The sequence below is a fragment of the Rhyacophila brunnea genome, unplaced genomic scaffold (assembly GCF_057557595.1).
Source record: "Rhyacophila brunnea isolate RB1 unplaced genomic scaffold, BYU_Rbru_1.0 scaffold_1, whole genome shotgun sequence".
Lineage (NCBI taxonomy): Eukaryota > Metazoa > Arthropoda > Insecta > Trichoptera > Rhyacophilidae > Rhyacophila > Rhyacophila brunnea.
The window spans coordinates 51,603,010-51,626,373 of NW_028232751.1; the positions used below are offsets into that span (position 1 = coordinate 51,603,010).

The 23,364-nt window shown below is 33.6% G+C and overlaps 1 protein-coding gene across 2 annotated transcripts in view; it reads left to right on the forward strand.

The window, feature by feature from the left end:
* Positions 1-935: 935 nt before the first annotated feature.
* The window catches only part of dikar (CECR2 histone acetyl-lysine reader dikar), a 38,083-nt gene continuing 15,654 nt past the window's right edge, over positions 936-23,364 (forward strand). For both annotated transcript variants that reach the window (XM_085946909.1, XM_085946919.1), the window contains exons 1-6: positions 936-1,134; positions 1,253-1,341; positions 11,978-12,103; positions 13,450-13,655; positions 15,723-16,016; positions 21,248-21,448. In XM_085946909.1, the coding sequence (XP_085803035.1) occupies positions 1,107-1,134; positions 1,253-1,341; positions 11,978-12,103; positions 13,450-13,655; positions 15,723-16,016; positions 21,248-21,448 (944 nt within the window). In that variant the 5' untranslated portion in view covers positions 936-1,106. The remainder of the gene's footprint in view (positions 1,135-1,252; positions 1,342-11,977; positions 12,104-13,449; positions 13,656-15,722; positions 16,017-21,247; positions 21,449-23,364) is intronic.

Sequence of the window (23,364 nt, forward strand, 5' to 3'; positions counted from 1 at the left end):
ATGCCTTAAAGCTCAGGAAATACAAAGTAAACACGTCGTGTTAAACAATATGACATAGGTTTGGGTAGTTACGTCTGTCTCATAATAATATGCTTTATGAAAGTGCGCGCACTTTAGTAAAGCCAAAACTACTTCAAAATTGCTACCACCCTGGTAGGGTAAGTGCTCCCTGGTTGAACAGAAAAATAATATCGCAGATATTCGAAATTTTGTCTGCTAGGTACCATCGATAGTCAGTTTTTTCAATCAATTTATTAATTTTATGGATTTTTGGGATATTCATCTGGGTCTTATAATCTTATAATAATACTTTTACATTGATGGCGACGCCTATGCAATGTACGTAAATAATACAAATATATGTGCGTATTGTTATATTTAGATCAAGATTTCATTGTGAATTCTTTACAGGATCAACGCCGATATAACCAAATTGTTGCCAAAAATGTAGGTACATAATTATTAATAATAACTTATGTACCTACATAATTAGCTGAACTGAGAACTGTGATATTATGTAAGGAATGTTAGAACGACATAGTAATAATATATATACAGTGTAAAATCAGCGTAATAATATATAGACAGTATGATATTCAGCGTAAAATCCTCAAAATTTTCAGGTTTATTATTATTTTTTTGAATTCTTTTACTTAGTGATTCATAAAATTTCACATTATTAAATTCTTCGAGAGATTCGACAATATGGTTCTTGGCAACATTAATTTTATTTCACTCGGTTCTATCTATTTCCTACTAGTGAAGACACTGGATCAGTTTTCGAACTATTTATATAATATTACCTTTATTGTCCGATTTAGCAACTAGTTTTGACATTTAATATTATTTTTTTATTTAAAAATACTCTAGATTCTCCCAGAAATATTGTGTGGTTTTGTAGTTCATTATAATTAAAACACTAATTTGTTAACTATGGCGTTTATTGTCCCATCTTTATTGGGAGGATTGCCTCAGTCGCTTGGGCGTTTAAATTAAATAGATGGGGGCGTCTTGGGCCACAGTTTTAACGAAAGATGTATCGCAAATGATCACACGTTTAATGAAATAAGATATTGCTCGTTATTTGGGCAAATCTATTGTAGGTTATGTTTCCATCCTTTATTGGCATTTTAGGTGGGTTATTATAGATACATTAAACTATTTTGTTTTATCGTTAATACAAGTGTAAATAATAATATTTGGTATCCGTGGTGTAATTCACGTATTATAAAACGGTTGTTTATATTTTTAGATATACAATCATGGTGGGAAGTGCCAAGTATCGCACATTTTTGTTCGTTATTCAGAGCTGCCTTCAATTTGTTGGATTTCGATATAGAGGTAAATACTTATTCTATACTTCGTTGTTTATTTGTGGTAAACAAATTTACTCATTATAATCTGTGTAACAGTGATAACATTCCGTTTTACATATATTTTACGGTCCTTCTGCTTTTCATTTCCGTGTCGTGTAATTTCATTTATACTTTTTTTACATTGTACACCTGTCATTCTGTACTTGCATGTAAAATATTTACTGTCATATGATAATTTACAAAATCCGTAATGATTACAGTTTGGTTTGTATAATGATTTCAAACCAATGTATCATATTTATAGTCAAAACAAAATATCCACGTAATTTGTGTAACTAGTTCATCTTGATGTGTCAAAACAATTTTTTATTTGACAGTATTTATAGAAATCAATATACTCGCTTTATTGTGAAATTTACTTAATTGTTACAAAATGTCTATCAATATAGCAAATAAATGTGATATTATGGTATATTGTAAATAAACATTAATCATTCTATCAGAGCAACATCGTTTTTTTCGTGGCAATCGCCATATGTCACTGATTCTCTTCTCTGGATAGCATCAGTGACATTCAATCAGTTGTATACATTGTTATGTTATGATAAATTCTTCAACCATTCATTTTCATTTTATGTTGATATAATGAATGTGAAAAATTGTATGTTTTGGATCTTTTGCTACAGAGTTTTCAACAAATCAGTCCATTGTAAATCTAGAGGTTTTAGCTCATAATATAATGAGTAAATCGTCTCTGTTCTGGCAGAACACACTAACTGAAAAATACTAGTTTTTAGTAATTTGACTTTGAAGTTGTTAATATGTTTGAAATAATAGTCTATCATGTGAGTTTATTAAGTAATCGTAAAAAGGATGACTTTAAAATAAAGACTGTTTATTTATTAAGAAGGTTTCCAGACGGTAAAGTTTGAAATAAGGAACATTTTGGTACTAACTCAATATGTCATTTTTTCGAATTAGTGTTTTCTGCCAGAACAGTGATGAAATACTTGCTTCCGAGGATATAATGCCAACAACAATTCGGGGGTCTAGGATCATAAGGGCGAAACTACAAAAACACTGTACTGAGATAAATGGGAAAATAGGTTAAAATAGTTTTTATTGTTAAAAAAAACAATTTCACACTGTAAAAATACAAAAAAAAAAAATTAAAGCTATTGTAACATATTCATAAGAGTAATGTAGAGCATCAATATTGTCATTTTAGACATTAGTTAGATGGGAAAAAATAAAATATAATTAATGGGAGACATTCGCCCTTTTGTCTCTCAAAATATTTTCAAATAAGGTTACTGGTAAATATTTGTTCTTAATACAATATAGATAATACAAAACATAGGTGAAATATCTTTCATCAAATTCTATTCCTAAATCTAACTATAAACATAATTTTGTTATGCATCTTCTTCATCCATGTTTTCCTAATTATTTTCAAGATTTGACAAATTTAAAGAATTGTAAAAATAATGATATTGTTCCTGAAAAATGCCCATTGATATCTTTTTCGCAGTGAGGGAGTGTGCTGCGTTATATTTAGGCTGAAGTCGAAAAGATGAATGGTTAATTATTCTGGTTTCTCTTCGTATGACTTGGAGCATTTTGAATGGCTCATCAAATCCATATTTTCTCCATCCGTATCAATCCGTATGAATCGTATAACATTTTCTCCATCCGCATCAATCTTCTTATTTTTATTCTTTTTTATTTTTATTTTATTCTATATTTCTTATATGCATTTTTGTAATTCAGAAAAATCAAGAAAATCTTGTTGATCCATCTCAGTTAGATTGTATTTTTTGTGTGCCATCTGAACAGCAGAGTACCATGCGGATGGATGGTATTTATATCCAAATGCTTTAGTTTTCGATTCTCGCATGAACGGAATCTCATTTCATTTGCGAGTGCCCGGATTCAAAGAACATTTGATTAACTATCGGAATTTTTGGGAACGACTATGTTTTATAATAAACATCTTGTGGCACCATCTGGTCTTTGTTTTTCAATATCGCCTAAAGATCAATATGAATTCAACATTGTCTGCCGTACTGTTTCGGTAAAATTCTCATTGCACTTTCTGGGACATTTAGAACAGTCTTTGGGCTTTAAATAACTTCCTTCAATTTGCTTACCTGTAACTGAAACATATGACATTCCGTTTTGTCTATTAGTTATATGTTTATTTCTTTTGCATTCGTACAGCTTAGCAATACGTGTTCGTTTACTATTTAACTCATCAAAACACAATCTTATTTCTGAATTGAACATTATCGGACATCACCAACATCAATTCTTATTGTAATTTCTTCTGAGCATCCATTACATTTTTCAAAAAACCGGTTGAGCTATTCAAACACGTAGTAATTCCTGAGATGCTGTAAATGAGTTTGTTCTACAGGAAATCGATGAATTAACTCACTTTTATCTGTTTTCATAATATAATATTATGAAGTATATACCATGGTTAAATTCAGCATATAATGGTGGTTCATGCGTAGGTTCTAATATATTTTCTACTGACAATAATAATTGTTCCGAATGTCCTGGTAATGGCTCAAATATAATCTCTTCAAAAAATCCTGTTTCACTATTCAACCACGAAGTAAATTCTGGGATGATGTGCACGTCTAAGAAAAGAAATAGTATTTTTAATACAAAAGACAGATATTTTGAGTCCGGTTTTCTAAAAAAAATATAAAATATTAATTAAATAATACATAATAGAGTTCAATTTATTTTGCTGGCCATCCTGGTAACGTATCAGGGAGAAACTCTCGAAAATATTATCTTGAGCTCTGCAACCACAAAGTAACTCCTAAGATGATAATATGCATGTCTGAGAAAAAAAATCGTATTTTTAATACAATCAGCTAATAGATAAAGCCATATCTGAACAAATGAACAATTCATTATAATATTTCATCAAGGTTAACTGTTTATCAGAGTTATTCTCCTTGAAATTATAATCATTAGTCGGCGTATTATCTGGTACATGATTTGAGTTCAAAACATTCAGTTCTTCGTCTTCCAATTCTGTATTTCGATCTGCAAAAACATGATTTATAATGATGCTGTAAGTATATAAATATTTAATCAGATTACATTTAAAAACAATTTGACCGGTTAGGAGTCGAAATAGCATAACTTAAATATACATAAGTAATTACTTACTTCGCATGCTTCTACGTTGGTTCTGTTTAAAGATATCCACAATCATTACCTCTCCAAAACATTGTTGATATGCAAATATGAACCGTTAACAAGTGTTTACTTAAGTCAAATTGACAACTTACGCCAAACTAAAAATTACGAAACTTCCATAAACTAAACTTTATGTCAGTGACATAAAGGCGAAACGCCGCTTACGTCGAAGTGTCTTTGATTAATTGGCATTAATGTCAGAGTCACACAGGTCTAAGAGGACATTCACCCATATGACATTAAAATTCCATGTGGATTTGTAGATACGCCAAGTAATATCTGGCAAACCGCTATACGTACGAGTTTCATCTTTGTACATATGATAGAACTGCGTTTTAGCAAGACAATGCAATATTTAACTCAAAACAGCCATTTTTGTAGTTTCGCCCTTATGATCCTAGACCCCCGAATTATTGTCATTCGTTTTTGATTCCACATTGTGGATTTCCATATAGGTACTCAGTATCTAATCTAATCGATTAACTGTTTCGTAACAAATGGTGTTTGTTGAAAGAAAGTAGGTAGCTGAAAAAGGAGTCAACCAAATTCAGGAGACTTCAATTTGAATTTTTCATCTTCAGTATATTTTACTGATACAATTGAGCCCATATCCGGAAAACGAGCGTTATCGTGATTACGCTGTTTTTTTCTAAATCCGTTTAAATTACCCGGCATACACCTATGCATGCACTCACCACATATTATTTAATATTCTAACAAGAGGTGGCAGTAGACAATCCAAATTGACCACGCGTTGCACGCTGTTTATCCATAACTGAAATGTTTAACTGCCAATATCTCTGAACGCCATTTTCAGGATAACGCTCGTTTTCCGGATATGGGCTCAATTTATTGTTCATAAAATATTATATTTTACTTGTGGTTATAGTATGGTTTCTAAGGACACTAATATACGAAAGCCTACCTGTCGGAATGAAAATTATCAACCTCCACTTTTGACCATAGACAACTATTGTAAAAAATGTATTTATAATCATTTGATTCCAATACAAATTAGCCTTACCAAAAAAATTGTCCTGACAAAACAGCCCACACTACTATTAAAATTGTATTGCGTTATTATTTCAGAGATTTCTAACTGTTTGAATAATAAGTATGAAGAAATTTAGAAATGCATATTTAGTCAATAGATAAGGTACCTATACAAATGAAATATTGTATTAAATAGTGGTGTGAACAGTTTTATTGAGGTTGTTTTGACCAGGCTATTTGTTTGTGGATGAGGACTGTTTTTGTGAGGCTAATTTTTACAACATTCAATGTTATTTTATTCGCTATTTTTTAATTCAATTATTACAGTCGAGCTCAGTTATTACGATCACGGATATAGCGAGATCTCGGATGTAACGAGGAAAAATTCGTTGACATTCGTTCATGACTTTCTCCATACATTTATTCACTTTTATAACGAGCTCCTTATCGGATATACCGAGCTAAAATATCGTCAAAAATTTTCTTAAAACTGTTAAGTAATGTGTGGATCGTTTAAAAGCATTTTGACCTCAAACAATAAAATTCAACGGACAGGATGCCGCCGGGTTCGGATTAAGTTTATGACACTAGTTAAGTGTCTTAAGTACCTACCTAATTGGTGTTTTCGCCGACAAGATTGAAAAAGTATCCACTCATATGGTTGAAAAAAAAATTCAAGGTTTGTGAAGTAAGTAGGTACCTACCCAGCGTTCATTACAATAAACATCTTATTTTGTAGTTTATGAATACCATGCTTGTTTTGGGGAAAAATTCTAATTGTGTATTTTTGTTTGAATTGCGACTTTTTGTGTTGTGACCGCTTATTTAAAAATACCTATTATCTGATATAACGAGTAACACTTATAACAAGCAAATTCAGTCGGTCCTATCTTCCTCGTAATAACAAAGTTCGACTGTATATTATAATATTAAAGTCAATAGTCAAAGAAGGAGGCATCCAAGCCATTTTCATTAGTGTACCTTATTCATTGCAATCAAGTGATCAGATATTTCAGATATTTTTACAATATTATTAACACTGTATTTCGATCATAATTTTCACGTCTTTAAAATACTACAAGTATGCAAATGAACAAGTTTTAGTTGTTATACATTTATATGAACAAACTGACGACGGATATATTTTATAAAATCATTAATAAAAGGGTAAATTTGATTTATGTAAAGGGTATCCGAGCCATTTTCACTCGTATACCTTATTGATTAATGATGATGAGAGCCGGTATCACGGCTTGCCAGGTATTTGGAAGTATCGCTTGACGACGGTCACACTATATCAAGCTGACCCGGCCGTGGCCCACGAACAACTTCCGAAGCTGTCTATATTCGAGTTAATCAATAAACTGTGATTTAGTGGTAACATGCTTACGCATCAGTTGTCTCGAACTAACTCCACTTAACATATGTGTTTTAAGTCACCCTGCCTCGTTCGTATCAGGTAGAGAGCGCTAACTTTAACAAGTCTACGCTAGTCGGCTGTCTTGAAGTCACTGCCATGTCATTCAATCCCGGTCGCCTAACGACCCTTAATTCGTCCTCGTTGGTTTTGTGACAATAATAATTAAGGATGGGATTGGGATGTACAACCATCTTCTTCTATTTGTATGCGTTCCTATACCATTCATCCGATTGCAATGAAACTTTGGTCAATTGTTGTGCGCATACTCGCGAAGTTTTCTGAATTAGTTCAACCATCTTCTATTCTATCTTCTGCTATTCGTTATGTGTTCCTATACCATTCATCCGATTGCAATGAAACTTTTGCCAGTTGTTATGCCCACACCCGCGAAGGTTTCTGAATTAGTACAACCATATTCTTCTTCTTCTATTCTATATTCTTCTATTCGTATGCGTTCCTATTCCATTCATCCGATTGCGATGAAATTTTGACCAGTTGTTGTACGCACGCCCGCGAAGGTTTCTGAATTAGTACAACCATCTTCTATTCTATCTTCTGCTATTCGTTATGTGTTCCTATACCATTCATCCGATTGCAATGAAACTTTGGTGAGTGTTTGTGTGCACCCCAGCGAAGGTTTCTGAATTAGTACAACCATCTTCTTCTTCTACTATTCTATCTTTTTCTATTTGTATGCGTTCCTATACCAAATTTGGAAAATTCTGGAAAAATGATGGATGACATACGAAAACAAAAATCTTACTAACATTTAAGATTTTGGTATCATTTTGATACACCCCTGTTACAGGCGGGCTTCTCCCGGTGTAAAATAATCATTTAGTAGCTTAAGTCGAAACGTAACCCTGACCTCTAGAAACGGCTTCATAAAACATCTAATCTGATTCCTTGCTCAACCACGTAAGTAATTTTTTTAATTTAAAAAGTATAAATGATGATGGATGAAAGCGATAATTTTAAGACTAAATATAAGTATTTAAATATAATAAATTTTGCCGCGCTTGTCGGCAACGTCCAAATTTCGACGCGCCTGCGCCAGGGTGGTCCTCGTGATTCGCCGAATCAAAGATCACGCGATAAAATTTGGCCAATCACGAGAGTCCTTTTTGCTGGAATGGCGTGGGTACGCGAAGTTTGAAAAAGAAAAAAGTAATTAGTAAGCGTCCCCTTTCCGATAGGTACGGACCTGACGACTACAAGTGTAAAAATCCCAAATATAATTTGTAAAACTAAAAATTAAGAAAATGTAAAATATAAACAATATCACGTTACGAGCACGAAGGACTGTGTTTTATTTACACTCCAACCGTTTGAAAATTATTCTTTTTTGTGAATCCGGGGTTCGATGGACTCCTGAGCTAGCCGCTGGAACCCCGGGGATCTCAGATGGCGCCTGGCAACATGGGGCGTGAAGAATCGCATTAATTCTTCCGAACCCGCGAAATAAAATTTACGCCCGCGAACGCTAAATAAAAGTTTACGATCCAGGAGCCGGAACAACCAAGAAATGGTTAACTAAAAAGCGGACTCCGACGTAACCCTTATCGAAGAAGAAGTGCTGTCTCCAACATCAAACCGGGAGGGCCCTCTGGTGTTCGAAGACAGTCCACATACGGAGCTGACCGCGCCTAGCGTCGTGCTGGAGACCGTAGCACCAGCGCGTCTCCAGTACGACGAATGGCTGCACAAATCCCACCTATGGAGACCAGACACATCATCGACGGTATCCAGCGAGGAGGGCTCGTAGAGGCCACGGCCCACTCACGACGAAAAACGGCGAGCAAAATGCCGATTTTCCTAGGGTATCACTAACATGTGTACCCTAGTCGACCACGGGATGTTCGGTGAGGAGAGAAAAAGGAAACGCGAGGCTAGGGAGCCTCACAAGAGGGCTGAGATGAATCGAAGAAGCTGTACGGGCGCAGGCTCGACCACGAGGAGATGAAGCAGGACCAGTCGCCAACCCTCTAGTCAAGGGTGAACGCCGAGTTGCTGTTGGAAGTTTCAGTGTAAACAGTGTAGTTAAAAGTGAAGATAATAATCGTAAATATCCGGAAATTCTTCTAATTACGGATAAAAAGTTAATTAAGGACCCACTTTCTGAGCCCTATAATCTTAAGTTCGTTAGTAAGAAAAATGTACATTCTAGTTTTAAAAATAACGCTCCGCAAAGTGACGCCAATTCTTTCCGTTCAAATAAAGTAAAATATAAACAATATCACGTTACGAGCACGAAGGACTGTGTTTTATTTACACTCCAACCGTTTGAAAATTTTTTTTTTGTGAATCCGGGGTTCGATGGACACCTGAGCTAGCCGCTGGAACCCCGGGGATCTCAATTTAATAATTGAACTGGTCATTTCGAAACCCCGTGACGACACAAAATGGCAAAATGCGTTTATTGCGGATTATTGTTTATTGAGGGTAGACCTATAATTCCCTTCAAAAACAACTCAACTGTGAATATGCAGTACGATTTTATTAAAGCAAGAACTTTCAAGTCAGTTCTAAAACAACATAAATGCAGTAGTTGTGTTGTTTTCGCACAGATCATCCTTAGCTACCGTACATAGACTATATCCAAAATCTTCCACTTCCGAAAATTCCTGTGCATGAATTTTTTGATTGTTGCCACCTATGGGTAAACTCTTATTTTATAGATAGCCTAAGTCAAATAAGGCAGGATTGTATTGCTACCACGAAGGACTAGCAAAAAAGGGCCCAATGAAATATGCATATTTTTAAAGGACAACATAGATTGATTTGTACCCTCGCAAATTACAGAACTGTACATTTTTTCAGAATTTGGTTCGATTTTTTCTTACTTTGACTGACACAAAAAGATTTCAAAGTATTGTTCATGTTGTATCATTTCACACTCATTTCTTCCATGTGATATGGATTTCGGTACTGCAAAACGCTTAATCCGGCGTTAAGATAGGATCAATACTCCATAATATGAGTATTCTTCCCTCATAGAAAGATCCAGTACAACAAAAATTAAATGACTTAAAAACACTAAATTTGGTCGGCAAACCACGGCTCGCGAGCCACACGTGGCTCTTTGGCCCCTTGAGTGTGGCTCTACCACAATTTTTTTTTAGTTAGTTTAGTACGCAGATCTTCTGCTGCATAACAGGGTACGTTGGTTATCAAGAAGAAACGTTTTAAAACGTTTCGCTTCCTTATTAACAGAAATTAAAGCATTTCTCCTTGAGAATGGTGTTCACTATCCAGAAATAGGTAACGGACAATTATTTCATGTGAGACGTTACGTCTCATCTAAATTAGCTTAATCGTAAACTGCAGGGGGAAGGAAACACATTTTTTTCGATGTTAGAAGAAGTTATTTCATTCGAAAACAAATTATCTCTTTGCTTAAGATTTCGAAAGAGAATCTTCGATTCACTTTCAAAGCCTGCTGAAATATCGCTACGAAAATAATTCTGATATTGACATTTGCTATTTCAAAACAACAATTTTAAATATGAGGGAAGCTCTCCTCAACAGGTTTCAGAAATACAGAAACAGCAAAGCGACGTTAGTCTTTGTTAAAAATAACCTCTTAATGCTACGGTAACAGAATTAATTTTTTCTCCCTTTAATGTTGACATTGGCAACTTTGAAATTTTGAAATGCAATTGCTGGATTTAAAAAATGAAGAATTATGGAGCTCTAACTTTAAACGTCTCTGTGTTAATATGGACATATTGGAGAAAAACAAATATGAATATGGTTCATAGCACAAGTAGTCTACTTTAAAAGACTTGGAGAAGGAAAACATGATGATTTTTAACACCTGGAATAGTATTCCTGGCTCTAGCGTTTGCTGTTCTTTCCCTTTCCGGTTCTACATATTCATGCGAACAATCTTTTGCAAGCATGAACCTTATATCAAGTAAGAGTAAATTGAGAAGTCGTCTTATTGATAAAAACCTGGAATCGTGTCTAAAATTAAAAGCAACAACATACAATCCTGACTTACCCAAACTTTTCAAGGAGACGGAAGGCAATTGTTAATTTAAAGAGAATAATTGATGTAATTTATATCTCTATAGACTTTTATATACTTTATTGATTTAATTTTATGGTTACCTTACTTACAATTTAATTTTTATCAATAAATAATATGATTAAGTAAGACATCCAAGTTTTTTTCAGTGTATAATTTATATATAGTTTAATTAAGACTTCAGTTAAAGTTTATTAAGTTAATAATCAGTGTACCTACATCTATAGTTTAAGTTTAAGAAATTTGGCTCTTCAAAGAAATCGCAATCGTTGTACTCTTGATATTTAGCTCTCTTGACTTATGAGTTTGCCGACCACTGGTCTATACCAAATATTTTTTTAAAAAAATATATTGCAACGAAATTAGTAATTATTAATTAACAATTATAACGGTATTTCACACCTTCATTTCGAAATCAACACAATTACAAGAAATTAAAACAGATTTGCCATTAAATTAGATAAGATTTCATACTTATTTTGGAACTTAAATGCTCCATAATTCTACAGATTTCCAGGAGTTTTTTTTTAATCTAACAAAAAAAATACACAGTTTTTATCTCCTGAAAAATTTTCTTTCTGTCAGTTATGGGGTTTTCGAAATGACCAGTTCAATTATATGACTGATTTGAGGCCCCCTTTTAAATCTTATGATGAATCGACTGCGTAATTTGTGTTACAGAAATTCGCCACTGTTCGGAGGTTGGAGTACTTCAAATACTGACTCATCTATTGCGATGTTTCCTAAGGGTCCACTCCTTGAAACTCTAAATACATTTGAAAATAACTTTCCCAGTACTGCTAGGTCGTCTGGCATTCCAAGTTGTTGAATACAGAAAATAATAATGTTTTATTTTTAACAGATTCAGAGTTTACTTGGTGGTATTACTTGATAAAGTTCACCGTGTAGGCGAAACACGTGTCATAAAACAATCTTTATAAATGTGATGAATACTAAGTGATGAATTCATTTTATAAAAAATTCGTTTTTTAATTGCAGGAGCTTGAAGAGGCATTGCTGACAGATGGCACCGAGGAATGTGCCAGCTCTCTCCTGACAGACCTAATTGTTCGTCTGCTGTGCGGCTGTCTTGGGAATAATGACATATCCGCCTTTAATTATCAGGTGACTAATACAACATATTCAAATAAGTTGGTAATACAGTAGCAGTACGATTCTCTGCATCTGATGTTTTGTCCAAATACAGTCAAGCTCGGTTATTACGATCACGGATATAGCGAGATCTCGGATGTAACGAGGAAACATTCGTTGACATTTTAGTTTATGATTTTCTCCATACATTTATTCACTTCTATAACGAGCTACTTATCGGTTATACCGAGTTAAAATATGGTCAAAAATTTTCTTAAAACTGTTGTGTTGATCGTTTAAAAACATTTCGACCCTAAGCAATAAAATCTGACCGGACAGGATGTCGCCGGAATCGGATTACGTTTATGACACTAGTTAAGTGTCTAAGTACCTACCTAATTAGCCTAGCCTAATTTACCTAGCGTTCATCACAATAAACAACTTCTTTTGTAGTTTATGAATGCCATGCTTGTTTCGGGGAAAAATTCTAATTGTGTATTTTTTTTTGAATTGCGATTTTTTGTGTTACGTGACCGCTCATTTAAAAATATCTATTCTCTGATATAATGAGTAACGCTTATAATGAGCAAATTCAGTCGGTCCCATCTTCCTCGTAATAACCAAGTTCGACTGTAGTTTTTTTTTAAAATTACTATTGAGAAATAGATGTTAGCCATTTGCTCAACCTATACGGGATAAAACACAGGGCTCTGTTTCTTGCAGCGAACCATTGCAAACTCTTCTGAGCAGACATGGCAGTCCCTTCGTATTCTCAAAGATACTAGGTCGGTCTTTTGCATAGTGGCGAACCATTTTATGTGCCCGTGTCAAGAAACTTCTTAGCATAATATACTAACGCCCCCCCATGCCTGGCCACAACCCCACAAATCAGTGGCTGTAAATGCACAATGGCCTGAAATTTTGCCACATTTTTTTTCTAAGAAAATAGGAATTTTCTTAGAAGTTTTTAAATTGAAGTAACTCATCACCATGTATTAACTCGTTCAGTGCACTTACCGCGCCTGGTCCAAGGCCATTAGAGGTCATTAACATATTATCCAAACGGGGTGATTAAGGGGTAGTTAGTAGCTCAGCAGTGAATGTATTAAGTGTTTAACTAACAAACAATCATCAAGTAAGTTAGTTAAAATAGCCTCCACAGTGTGAAAATATTATCAAAATTAATCAGATAAAGTTTATGATCATAGAAAATAAGTAATTTTCAAAACGCTTCCGTGAAGAATGGAAAATGAGGTTTATTATTAGTACCATAAAAATATGCCAATAATTGACATTTTGATATCTTATCTAACAGTTTTGACAAAATTTGCTAGATGAAATTTCTATATTTTATCTCCTGAATTGTTTTTATTTTGCAGATGTTCTTGAGGAGATTGTTTCGACAAAAGTGTCAAGAAACTGGAAGATACAATCCATTTAACACAGATATAGATTTTCAGTTTTTACCGCTTCGAACAAAGGTGGAAATCCTGTATGCTCTTTGCGATTTTAGACTTGATGCTGATGACGTATTCGAATTGTTTAAGAACCTTGAAGCAGAAAGTCTACGGGTTGAACCGCTCGGGTAAGTCTTAGTTTATCACACCCAAACATTACACACTAGCCCTAGAAGGTATCTTTGAAAACAATATGTGTCAGAAAGCATTGGACTGTATTAGTGGAAGGGGTGTAATTTTATTGCAACCAAAGAGTTAGAGGGTATAGGGAGTGTGGAGTAACAGACGATAAGCTGAGCTGGTGCTGACCTAGATGATGAACAGCGGCCCTGAAGACAGCGATTTTACGCAGAGGATATGCCTTCGAATTACTTACCTGTAATAGATGTTTGTGGCAAGTGTAATAAAGGTCGCATCTCATCTTAGTTTTGTTTCACATTTAGTAGTACGATGTCGCTTCTTGAATGACCTCTTTTTACACTTGAGCAGGTGTCTGAATGTCGTAATTTCATTGAACTACCTCAAGTGTCTGTTATTACCCCGTATAAGGTGGACAAGATATTTATTAACTCATACATAATATATATCTATAACTTAACATTGGTTTTCACCCCATTATAATGAAATTCTACCACGCAAACACCAATTAAATAAATCCTTAGGGCCCACATGCCTCACGTAGGTCAAAATGGAGTTGTATGGTATCGTAACATTAATTTTACTAATGGTTTTATAAATGCGTTAACATAGGGAAAAATCTTAACACCACTACACATGCATGTACTGAAATATGACCACATTCTAAAACATTCGATCGAGAGGTTTAAAAGAATACTATTTTATGTAATTAAAATACTTTATGCAGTCATCAAATGTTTAAAATAAATATAAAGGATAATAAGGTTTCAAAATTATGTAAATAGATTATCGACAACATTTAAGGAATATCCAGAATTATGCTCTGAAAATACCATAAAACCCTATTTTAAATTAAGTTAAACCCAATACTGCATTGCTTTAATTAATTAGATTGATTGCCTACTCCAGGTTTCCCAAACTTTTTCTGCAATGGAACATTTCGCAAACCCGGAAATTTTAACGAAACACTTAGCTTATTTTTTAGATTGATTCCTACCAGTTAAAATTTAAAAAAATGTTATTAAAACACATTATTATATTATAATATAAACATACAAATATGAATAAATAAAGCACTTAGGTAATGACTTTGATAATTTTGAGTCCTTGAATTGAATATCTTCTTGATATCAGGCACAATATTGGTAAGTTGCATTCTAATATCTGGTGTGGCGTCGAGCCTGTTCCTGCACTTTGACTTTGTTGCAGCATAAATAGAAAATCCCGCTTCGGATAAATAGGTAGTAGAAAACGGAAGTAAAACAATCATGGCCCCCACATCCTGAAGCGGGACCTCAGGCTAGAATGTTTGGCGGGCCCCCTACCTATCTCTAATGTTAAAGGCAGTGTGACACATCACATTAACATTTTTCAAATTTTGTTACAGCTCAAGTTAATGGCCCTTATTCAGTGTATTACTAACTATTTTTTTCTATTTTTAATACATCTACTTTCATCATGGAGTTGTCGAGTAGATATCAATACGCAATAATCAAAAATTACATCGTTCAATTATATAATTTTAAATTAACAAATGTTAATAGTCATGAAGTATAATAGCGCCGCAGGCGACTTTTTTTAACTATTAAAGTAAATTTGTGATGTGTGTTTATCTTACTTATTTGATCAACCCGCCACGCCGGGCACACCCAGAGCCCGTGCCCCCAAGCTAAAGCCTTGTCAGCCCCCCCCCTTGTGGAGGCCATGAAAACAATAATAGCTTGTTTTGAAAAATTGGAGTACTCTTCTGACAAACTTGCCTAGGAATCATTTAAAGGCTGATCTTCAAATCAGAGTCACTAATTAAATCAATAAGATTTTCATAGTCACTTGTGCTTAAGCCTACTGGTTTAGCTGTCAGGGAAAATGGATTCCGAACCCAGGAATCGTCCTTACTAGTTTTCAGAAAATATTGCTCAAGTGTATAAAACCTTTCAAAATTGTCGCGGAATGCCTATTCAGGTTCGGCGGAACACTGGTGTTCCGTGGAACATAGTTTGGGAAACCCTGGCCTACTCTATGCCTTCTCCAATATTTGATGTGTGATTGCATTGCAGCTGGGATGACAACTCATCGGCGTATTGGTACTTTTATGGCACTCGCCTCTATCGAGAGGATTACCAGACGGACGTGGACGGCGAGAAAAAGAAACGCCGCCGCCGGAGGGGTGGGGAGGGTGAGCGTATATGGCAGGTGGTTTGCTTCACGGAACCTGACTGGTTGCATCTCACTGACAAGTTCAAGTCTGCTACCAGCTCTGCTGAGAAGGACCTGCACTTGGCCCTGTCTGAAAACTTCCTGCCTGAGATACCACGTCTTTTTCAAGAGAAGGAGAGACTGCAACGAAAAAGGTATTTTGAAAATTAAACCCGCATATCAAACTGAACCTATTTATATATTTTCAACATCCTTGGCAACACGGACAAAAAATGGTTTTGCCTTCACAACTTTATTTTTATTGTTTTGTACGTTTAATTTTTTTTTATTATTTTGGTGTAAAGCGTTATTATGTAATGGTTGGTTTTGTGTTTTCTATTGTCGAATATTTGCTCATTTTTTGTATGTTTACTGCCGGTGATTTAATTACCTTTCTATTAAATCACTTATAAGTATGTATCAAAGTTTTGTACCTCTCTCTGTGTAATCTTTTCCCATACTTGGTCGTATTCCTAGGGCTAGCAATATCTAGTAATATGTATAAATAATATACCAGTATATGTAAATATAAGGGAAAAAAACCTCTGTTACCATAGTTATCCTTGATTGAATAATATCATTTCCACACATATTTTATTACATTGCTGATGCATTCTGTGGCTTTTATCTCAGTTTAGAATAAGCTAATTACGAATTTTTTTTTAGCTTCATAATGTGTATTGCGCAAAGCGATTTATGAAAGATATATCTTGTTGGATACATTACATAACTATTCATCACAATTGGTTATAATTTTCATTATTAATTGCTTTTACTTTGTATCCTCCATGCTATGTACATACATATTATATTGTCAATTCCACAAATCTTGACTTTAAACTTGTCTTACACTTCGAAAGGTTTTGCAAATATATCTAGGCTAGAAAAGAGATTAAAAATGAGAATGTACAACATCTTATGTTTTCAAAAGCATTAGTTTCATACATAATAAACGTAGACTAATCAATAACCAAAAGTCTTGTTGCTTGAAACGTGAATTTTATATATTTCTGTTTGCTAATTAATTAATAAGCAATGGAATCACATTAATAATTAAATAATGCATGTGCTTATTTACATTTTCAATTTTGCTAAAAATCAATTAGCTGTTATTTCATAGGTTGATTGCTGGCTGTAAACCATACATGAAATATTTAGCTTCACTTTTTTTAGTGAAATAGCAAATGTGTTATTCTTTCATCTGTTTCTAATACTCATAATAATATTAACAGGACGGTGTAACAATAATATAACAGATCTCAATGCAGTGTGAGAAATCTTTACTAAGCAATATTTTCCATGATTATCCAACTCTGTTAGGGCAAAAAGGCATCAGCCGCACCAAACAAATTTCACAAGAGGTTAAAGAAAGAAATACATTTAAAACATGTACCGATAAAAGATTCTTCTAAACGTCAGTTCTGTCATCCATTCAGTCGAGGTTTCCGTTTTGGTCCGTTCAGTTTTGAAATGGCGGTGTATTTAGACAATCAGTTGTCCGTTCAGTCGAGGTTTCAGTTGCCAGGTCTGTCAAGGTATTTTTTATCCACTAAAAATTAATATTATTTTTATAATTACTTTCTAAACATATTGGTTGGTGTTAGTAATGCAGTACTTATATTTACAGAAATTATTATATTTCAATTCAAATTAGAAAACTAGTATTATAAATATGGCAACATACTAATTTACACGTCAATTTAACTGGCAACTCTAAAAACGTATACGATCACCGATAGAAAATCCATCCTGTCTTGTCTCCGTTTTGGTTTCAGTCGGCCGCTTCAGTTTTGCATTTACACGTCAGTTTAACGGATACTGATTGGATAGCAAAACTGATTGTTTAAAAGCACCTTTAACAGCATGATGATAAACAAATTGATGTTTTATGCTTACAGCCCATTTCCTTGCCAAATATTATCATATAAATCTTTATTCTAGCAAGTACACTGCAACTAAAGTTCAATAAATAATAGGTAATGATGTAGGCACTAAATATCTTTTTCGTTTTTACAAATAAAACTATAACAAGGTTTATCATACAATCATGCATTAAAAATAGATGGAATATGCCTTGTTCATTCAATTTTGTTTGTGCAATGCTAAACTCTACCTAGAACTATAGAATATACATCTTATCTTTAATGTTACAACTGTTTGGATCAGTGGTTACTAGTTACTATTTCTTGCGGTCCACCATCTAAAGAAAATAATATGCAAAAAATTTACTAGCATACTACATAATATTATCCTAGACCTGTTTTTCAATCAAATGCAACAGATATCATTGATGTACGCCACAGTGTAGAGCGCTCATTCAGTAACAATAAAAATAGAATTTTGAATCATCCCTCTAGCATACTACATACAAATTTATCCAGTTGAATCCATGCCATCCAACATATTCTTTAAAATATATATTTTATTCATATTGCCATCATTTTTTAATAAATAATATTTTAAATGATATGTGATGGTTGATTATCAAGAACAATGTGAATAGGTGTAAAACGTAAGTCTTGATACATATTTAGCTCATCCATTTTTACGTATATCTATGCCGTAACACACATACTTCCTTTTTCTGTGCAATAAAATGTTACTAGAATCTCATAGATGGTATTATTTCTCTTTCATGCATGTAAATTACACACATGCTTGAAAATTGAAAGGTGATTTTTCATTATTTGGCAATTGCGGTTTGTTTCCTTTTGACACTGTGTATTTAGACATGCGTTGTTATATTGAGGTTTACTGAAAAAAAAATTGTGCAAAAAATCAAGAGAAAAAGCTTTTCTTTATCAATATTCATATAAGAAAGTTAAAAATAAATGGGAATGATGGCATTTTTTTCTTTGAAAGAATATCAGTGCCTGTCACTTTCTGCCGTATTTCAAATGCGCCCGCGATCACAAAGCTGTTGATGACCCCTGTTTTCAATAATATATTTTGACAGTATGATTTATTTAAAATAATCGGTGTGTGTACTTATGTACGCGAGTTAGAAGTTATACTTCTTTGGCGTAATGAAACAAAAAAACGTAAGTAGAAATTACGACAAAAGATATTATTTAATGCAATCAACAAAGTTTTGCTTAAAAAGCATAATCAAATTAGAATGATATGAATTTATACACAGTTATTGCTGTTGTATTGTTAAATAAAATTATTGAAGCGCCGCTTTTTTCTAATATAACCTAACCTATAAAATAAAAATATAATATATTCATCTGATAGTTTAAATATATAAGTAGTTACCTACACACCAAAATGGTAATATTAGTTTTAATTATTCTATATATTATGTAATATTATTTCTAATCTATAAGATTGCATCTCTGAAAATTGTAAACATCATCTGACGTTTACGACATTTAGTAAGAAAATTTTAATGGTAGACTAGACTCGTAACTAGACTAGACTTACCATATCGGGAAAATCACGGTATCTAAAAATAACTTATTCGCTAATTGCAGAGACATTTAATTATATTAATTGTTTTTTATATTTATTGAATTTATTTTGTATAGTTTCCATATTTTTATCATCGTTTAACAATTACAAAATAATTTACCTAAACAATAGGAAAGAGAAATTTTAAATATGGTATTATTTTCAATAGAGAAACGGAACGAAGCTATTTATGACAAGGTGAATGTGGCGACATGATTTCCACTTCTGTAACGGTTTCTCAATTTCACTACGTCCCAAAAGAAGTATAACTTCAAAAATGTTCACTTTATTAAACTTAAAATAACCAAATGGAATGCTCATGCTAGGGCAAAGACACGCGGCACTGGAGTTCGAGAGCGTCGACACAGGACTAGATTCCAAATGCGCCCAATTAAAATCACACTAAACGGACGTATTTGGAATCAATGCGTCGACGCGCTTGAACTGCAGTGCCGTATGCTTCACCCATAAAGGTATATTTCTTAATTATAAACACATTTCTTTACTGGTTTTTGACCTCTATGTACATATTGAGTAATGAAAAAACTTTTGACCATTAAGACATTTAAACATATGATTAACTGGATTAGACATCCTATTGCTTACGTGTACACTGTACTCTTATGTGGAATTGGACTTAACATTGACATTATACAACACACTTATGTTATGTTGTAAATTAATTATACGATTACCGTTGACTATCTACAGTAAAACCTCATTAGTAAGAACACTGATAATTCGAAATTCGCCGTAATTTGAAATTTTCGCCAAAAAATAGTCCCTTTAACATTATTTTCATATAAAACCATACCTTTAATTCGAATTTCATAATTCAAAATGATTTCAGAGTCCTGGCATATAAAAATATTTATTAAATTGTAATAAAGTACACTATTTCATAAGCCAGTTGTTGAAAATTGTGACAGACTATTCTGAAAACATCACAAATTACGGACGAAATCCTGACATTTTATGACCCATTGACACACAGCAGTATGTCATCAGAGGCACGGCACAACTGCACTCCACTCAAAGGAAAAACAATAACTATTATTGGATTTTCACATAGTTTTACTAGAGAACCAAATGCCAAACAATTATTGTGTTGACAAATTGGAAAAATAAATATTTCGTATTTTTCTATAATTCTAGCTAGTTCAATTTCTAGTTACTTCTAGTAACTTCAATTTAGTCTAATTTTTAGTAACTTCAATTTATGGATTAATGACACATGGTATTTGCACAGATTTTAATTTGTAAGATTTGTATCGGAAATTTGGTAGGCACATCTATGATCGGAAAGGAAATTAATGAAAATCATTTTTTTTATTTTTCAAAATTTTTATATTTTTCCTCCATACATTTCATATTCTGTAATTCGAATTTTTTTTCGATTTTCGGTTTAGTGATTTCGTATTAACAAGGTTTTACTGAAATTCAATTACGTACGTTTATTTTGAAAAACATTAAATTAATTAACACATTGCACACCTTAATATAGTTAATTAACTAGACAGGAGTGTACTCAGTACCCGTAAACAATAAGATGTCTAGTCAAGTTTGACAAGACTTTTAAGAGGTTGAATGAAAAATAAATATAAAGGAGTGTAAAAGGTTAAAGGATTATTTTTGTAAAATTCTATTTAATTGCATGTCATATAATTCCGTCACCAAATGTCTCTAGTAAACACTCCACCTTAATAAATTTACTGATCCCTGATATAAATATTTCGAAGCTTACTAAATAGTTGTTTATTCCAGTTTTTCCTAATGACCGCACTACTTTTATTTATTGTAATAATTGGCTTAATATATTTCTTCCAATTGAGTCAAGTCATTAAACTTTGAAATGAATTGCCATTAGCCAGTCAGACCAGATTTGAACATCATGAGATAGGATACTTCGATAGTATAAACATGGTTTTTGTAGGCTTTTGGAATCAGTACCGCGGCGAACATCCAGTCGTGTGCAAACCAAGAACAAGCAAAAAGAAGAAGAAGAACAACAAAAGCAGGTGGATGAGGCCGTAAGAGAAAGAGAGATAGAAGAGTTGAGGGAGAGGCAGCTTAAAGGCGAAATCGACATCAACACAGGAAGGGAAAACCGGGCTCAGCGCCGCGACAAAACCAGGTGGGAATAGTCATTAATTTACCGTAGCTGTTAGCAGACGCATAGCAGGGTATTTTAGGCCTGCCCAGTGCAGTAACAAAAAATGTGCCACCTACGTAATAACAAAAATCTACACACTTCTATCTAAAATAGTACAGTGAGTTCTCGACTTACGACGCGGTACCGTTTCGCCACCCAAGTTGTAAGTAGAATTTCATTATAACAGACAGACAAGTGCTTGCTGAATGAGGTGGCATATCTTTGAAGTTCTATCGGTGTTTGAGTCCATATATTCAAATTTTTGAATTAAAAGCTGTCTTTTAGCACAAATTTTTTGGGTGGTTCTTCAAGTTCATCTAGTTGCTGTCCATTTCTTTATCTCTGGGATGAAACAGTTCTCAATCCAGTCTTGAAAAAGCCATTGCGTCATCCATGCCTTTTTATTCCCAATGATAACGTAGCGGTAAGGTAGACTTATCAATTCTTTGAAGGCCTTGGATTTTTAGAACGATAAATCCAACGACTTCAGTTTGTAACCAGCGATATTTCCACCCAACAAAAGTTTTTAGACGATCTCTACATTTTCTAATGTTGGGCATGCACTTAACTTCTATTTGAATCTTTATCATAGTTTTCAGGCTTTTTTATATCTTTCAAACCACCCGGAGTTTGCATTAAAAATTTGATTACAGCTATGCCCTCCTTCAAATCCCCGGGATAATTTAAGTTCCCGCGACAAGTCTGACACTGTTTTCCCGCACTCTTGCTGTTTTATTATTAAAAATTATCATTTGCATTTTGACTTATCAGAACAAGAAATCAAACCTACTGAAACTTTGGAATAAGTTTGCCAAATAACAGTTATTGCTAGAGATGCGAAAATTACGGCATTTGTCAATACTTTCAGATATTTTATGGGTTATCACACGAAAATAGATTACACTTTATAATACAAGCAGTTTTTAAAACCTTTAGGACGTAATTAGTTTTTTATTTAGCACTAAACTTAAAATTCGTAAGAAAACTAAGCGAAAGTATTTTTTTATTGCACTTCTCTATCTCCCTTTAAATATTTTTGTTTTCTTTTCTGTCTTAATCTTATTAAAGCCTCCTTTTTTATTTATGTTATAAAATCCAAATGATTTAAACACAGTTTTAATATTTGATTGTTGGAAGTCAATTTAGTATTCTATATACAAAAATGAAGTCGGTCACCAATGGGTTAAGTGGATGGTTCAGACACAGGAGTAGTTAGTAGCCATTGTGGCTAGTGACAAAGACTTTTTTTTATGTATACATTGAAAATTCCAGGCCTATGCCTAATGCTTATACTTTAGAAGAAACAAATTTTTCCTTATTGACAATGTCCGTCTGGGCGAAACTAGTTAATAATACAATTTTCTCTTGGTACCGTCTTTTATTTTTGGCAACCAGTTTGCGATACATGTCCCTATTCTGGGCTAGTAGCAGATCACCAACGGCATAAATATTAACCCACTTTAGGAGGTTGTGTAACCAATAGAATCTGTTTCTGCTGAGCTAAAATAAATATACTATTCACCATGCAAAATATGGCCATAGATACAGATTTTCTGCGTGTGATAGTAGCTATATGTTCTCTTGGCTTATTCCGTAGAAAAGTTCGGGTATAATATCGTCGGTCCCTATTAAAAAAGTCAGATCTGAAATTTTGTCATTTTCGGATTATTACGTAAAAGTTATTTAAACGCTTTAAACATTTATACCACAATCACAGGTTTTTTTGTTTGTTTGAAAAATTTCGAGATACTCAAGTTAAAAATGACAGATCTACCAAGAGTGTCCGAATAACAATATCGGTTCTTACCAACCGACATTGTTGGCTGGGCGCGGGGGAGCAAGATGCGTCAGATCTGACAGTTGCTGCTATGTTCACCGGACAGACGGATGTTTTTATA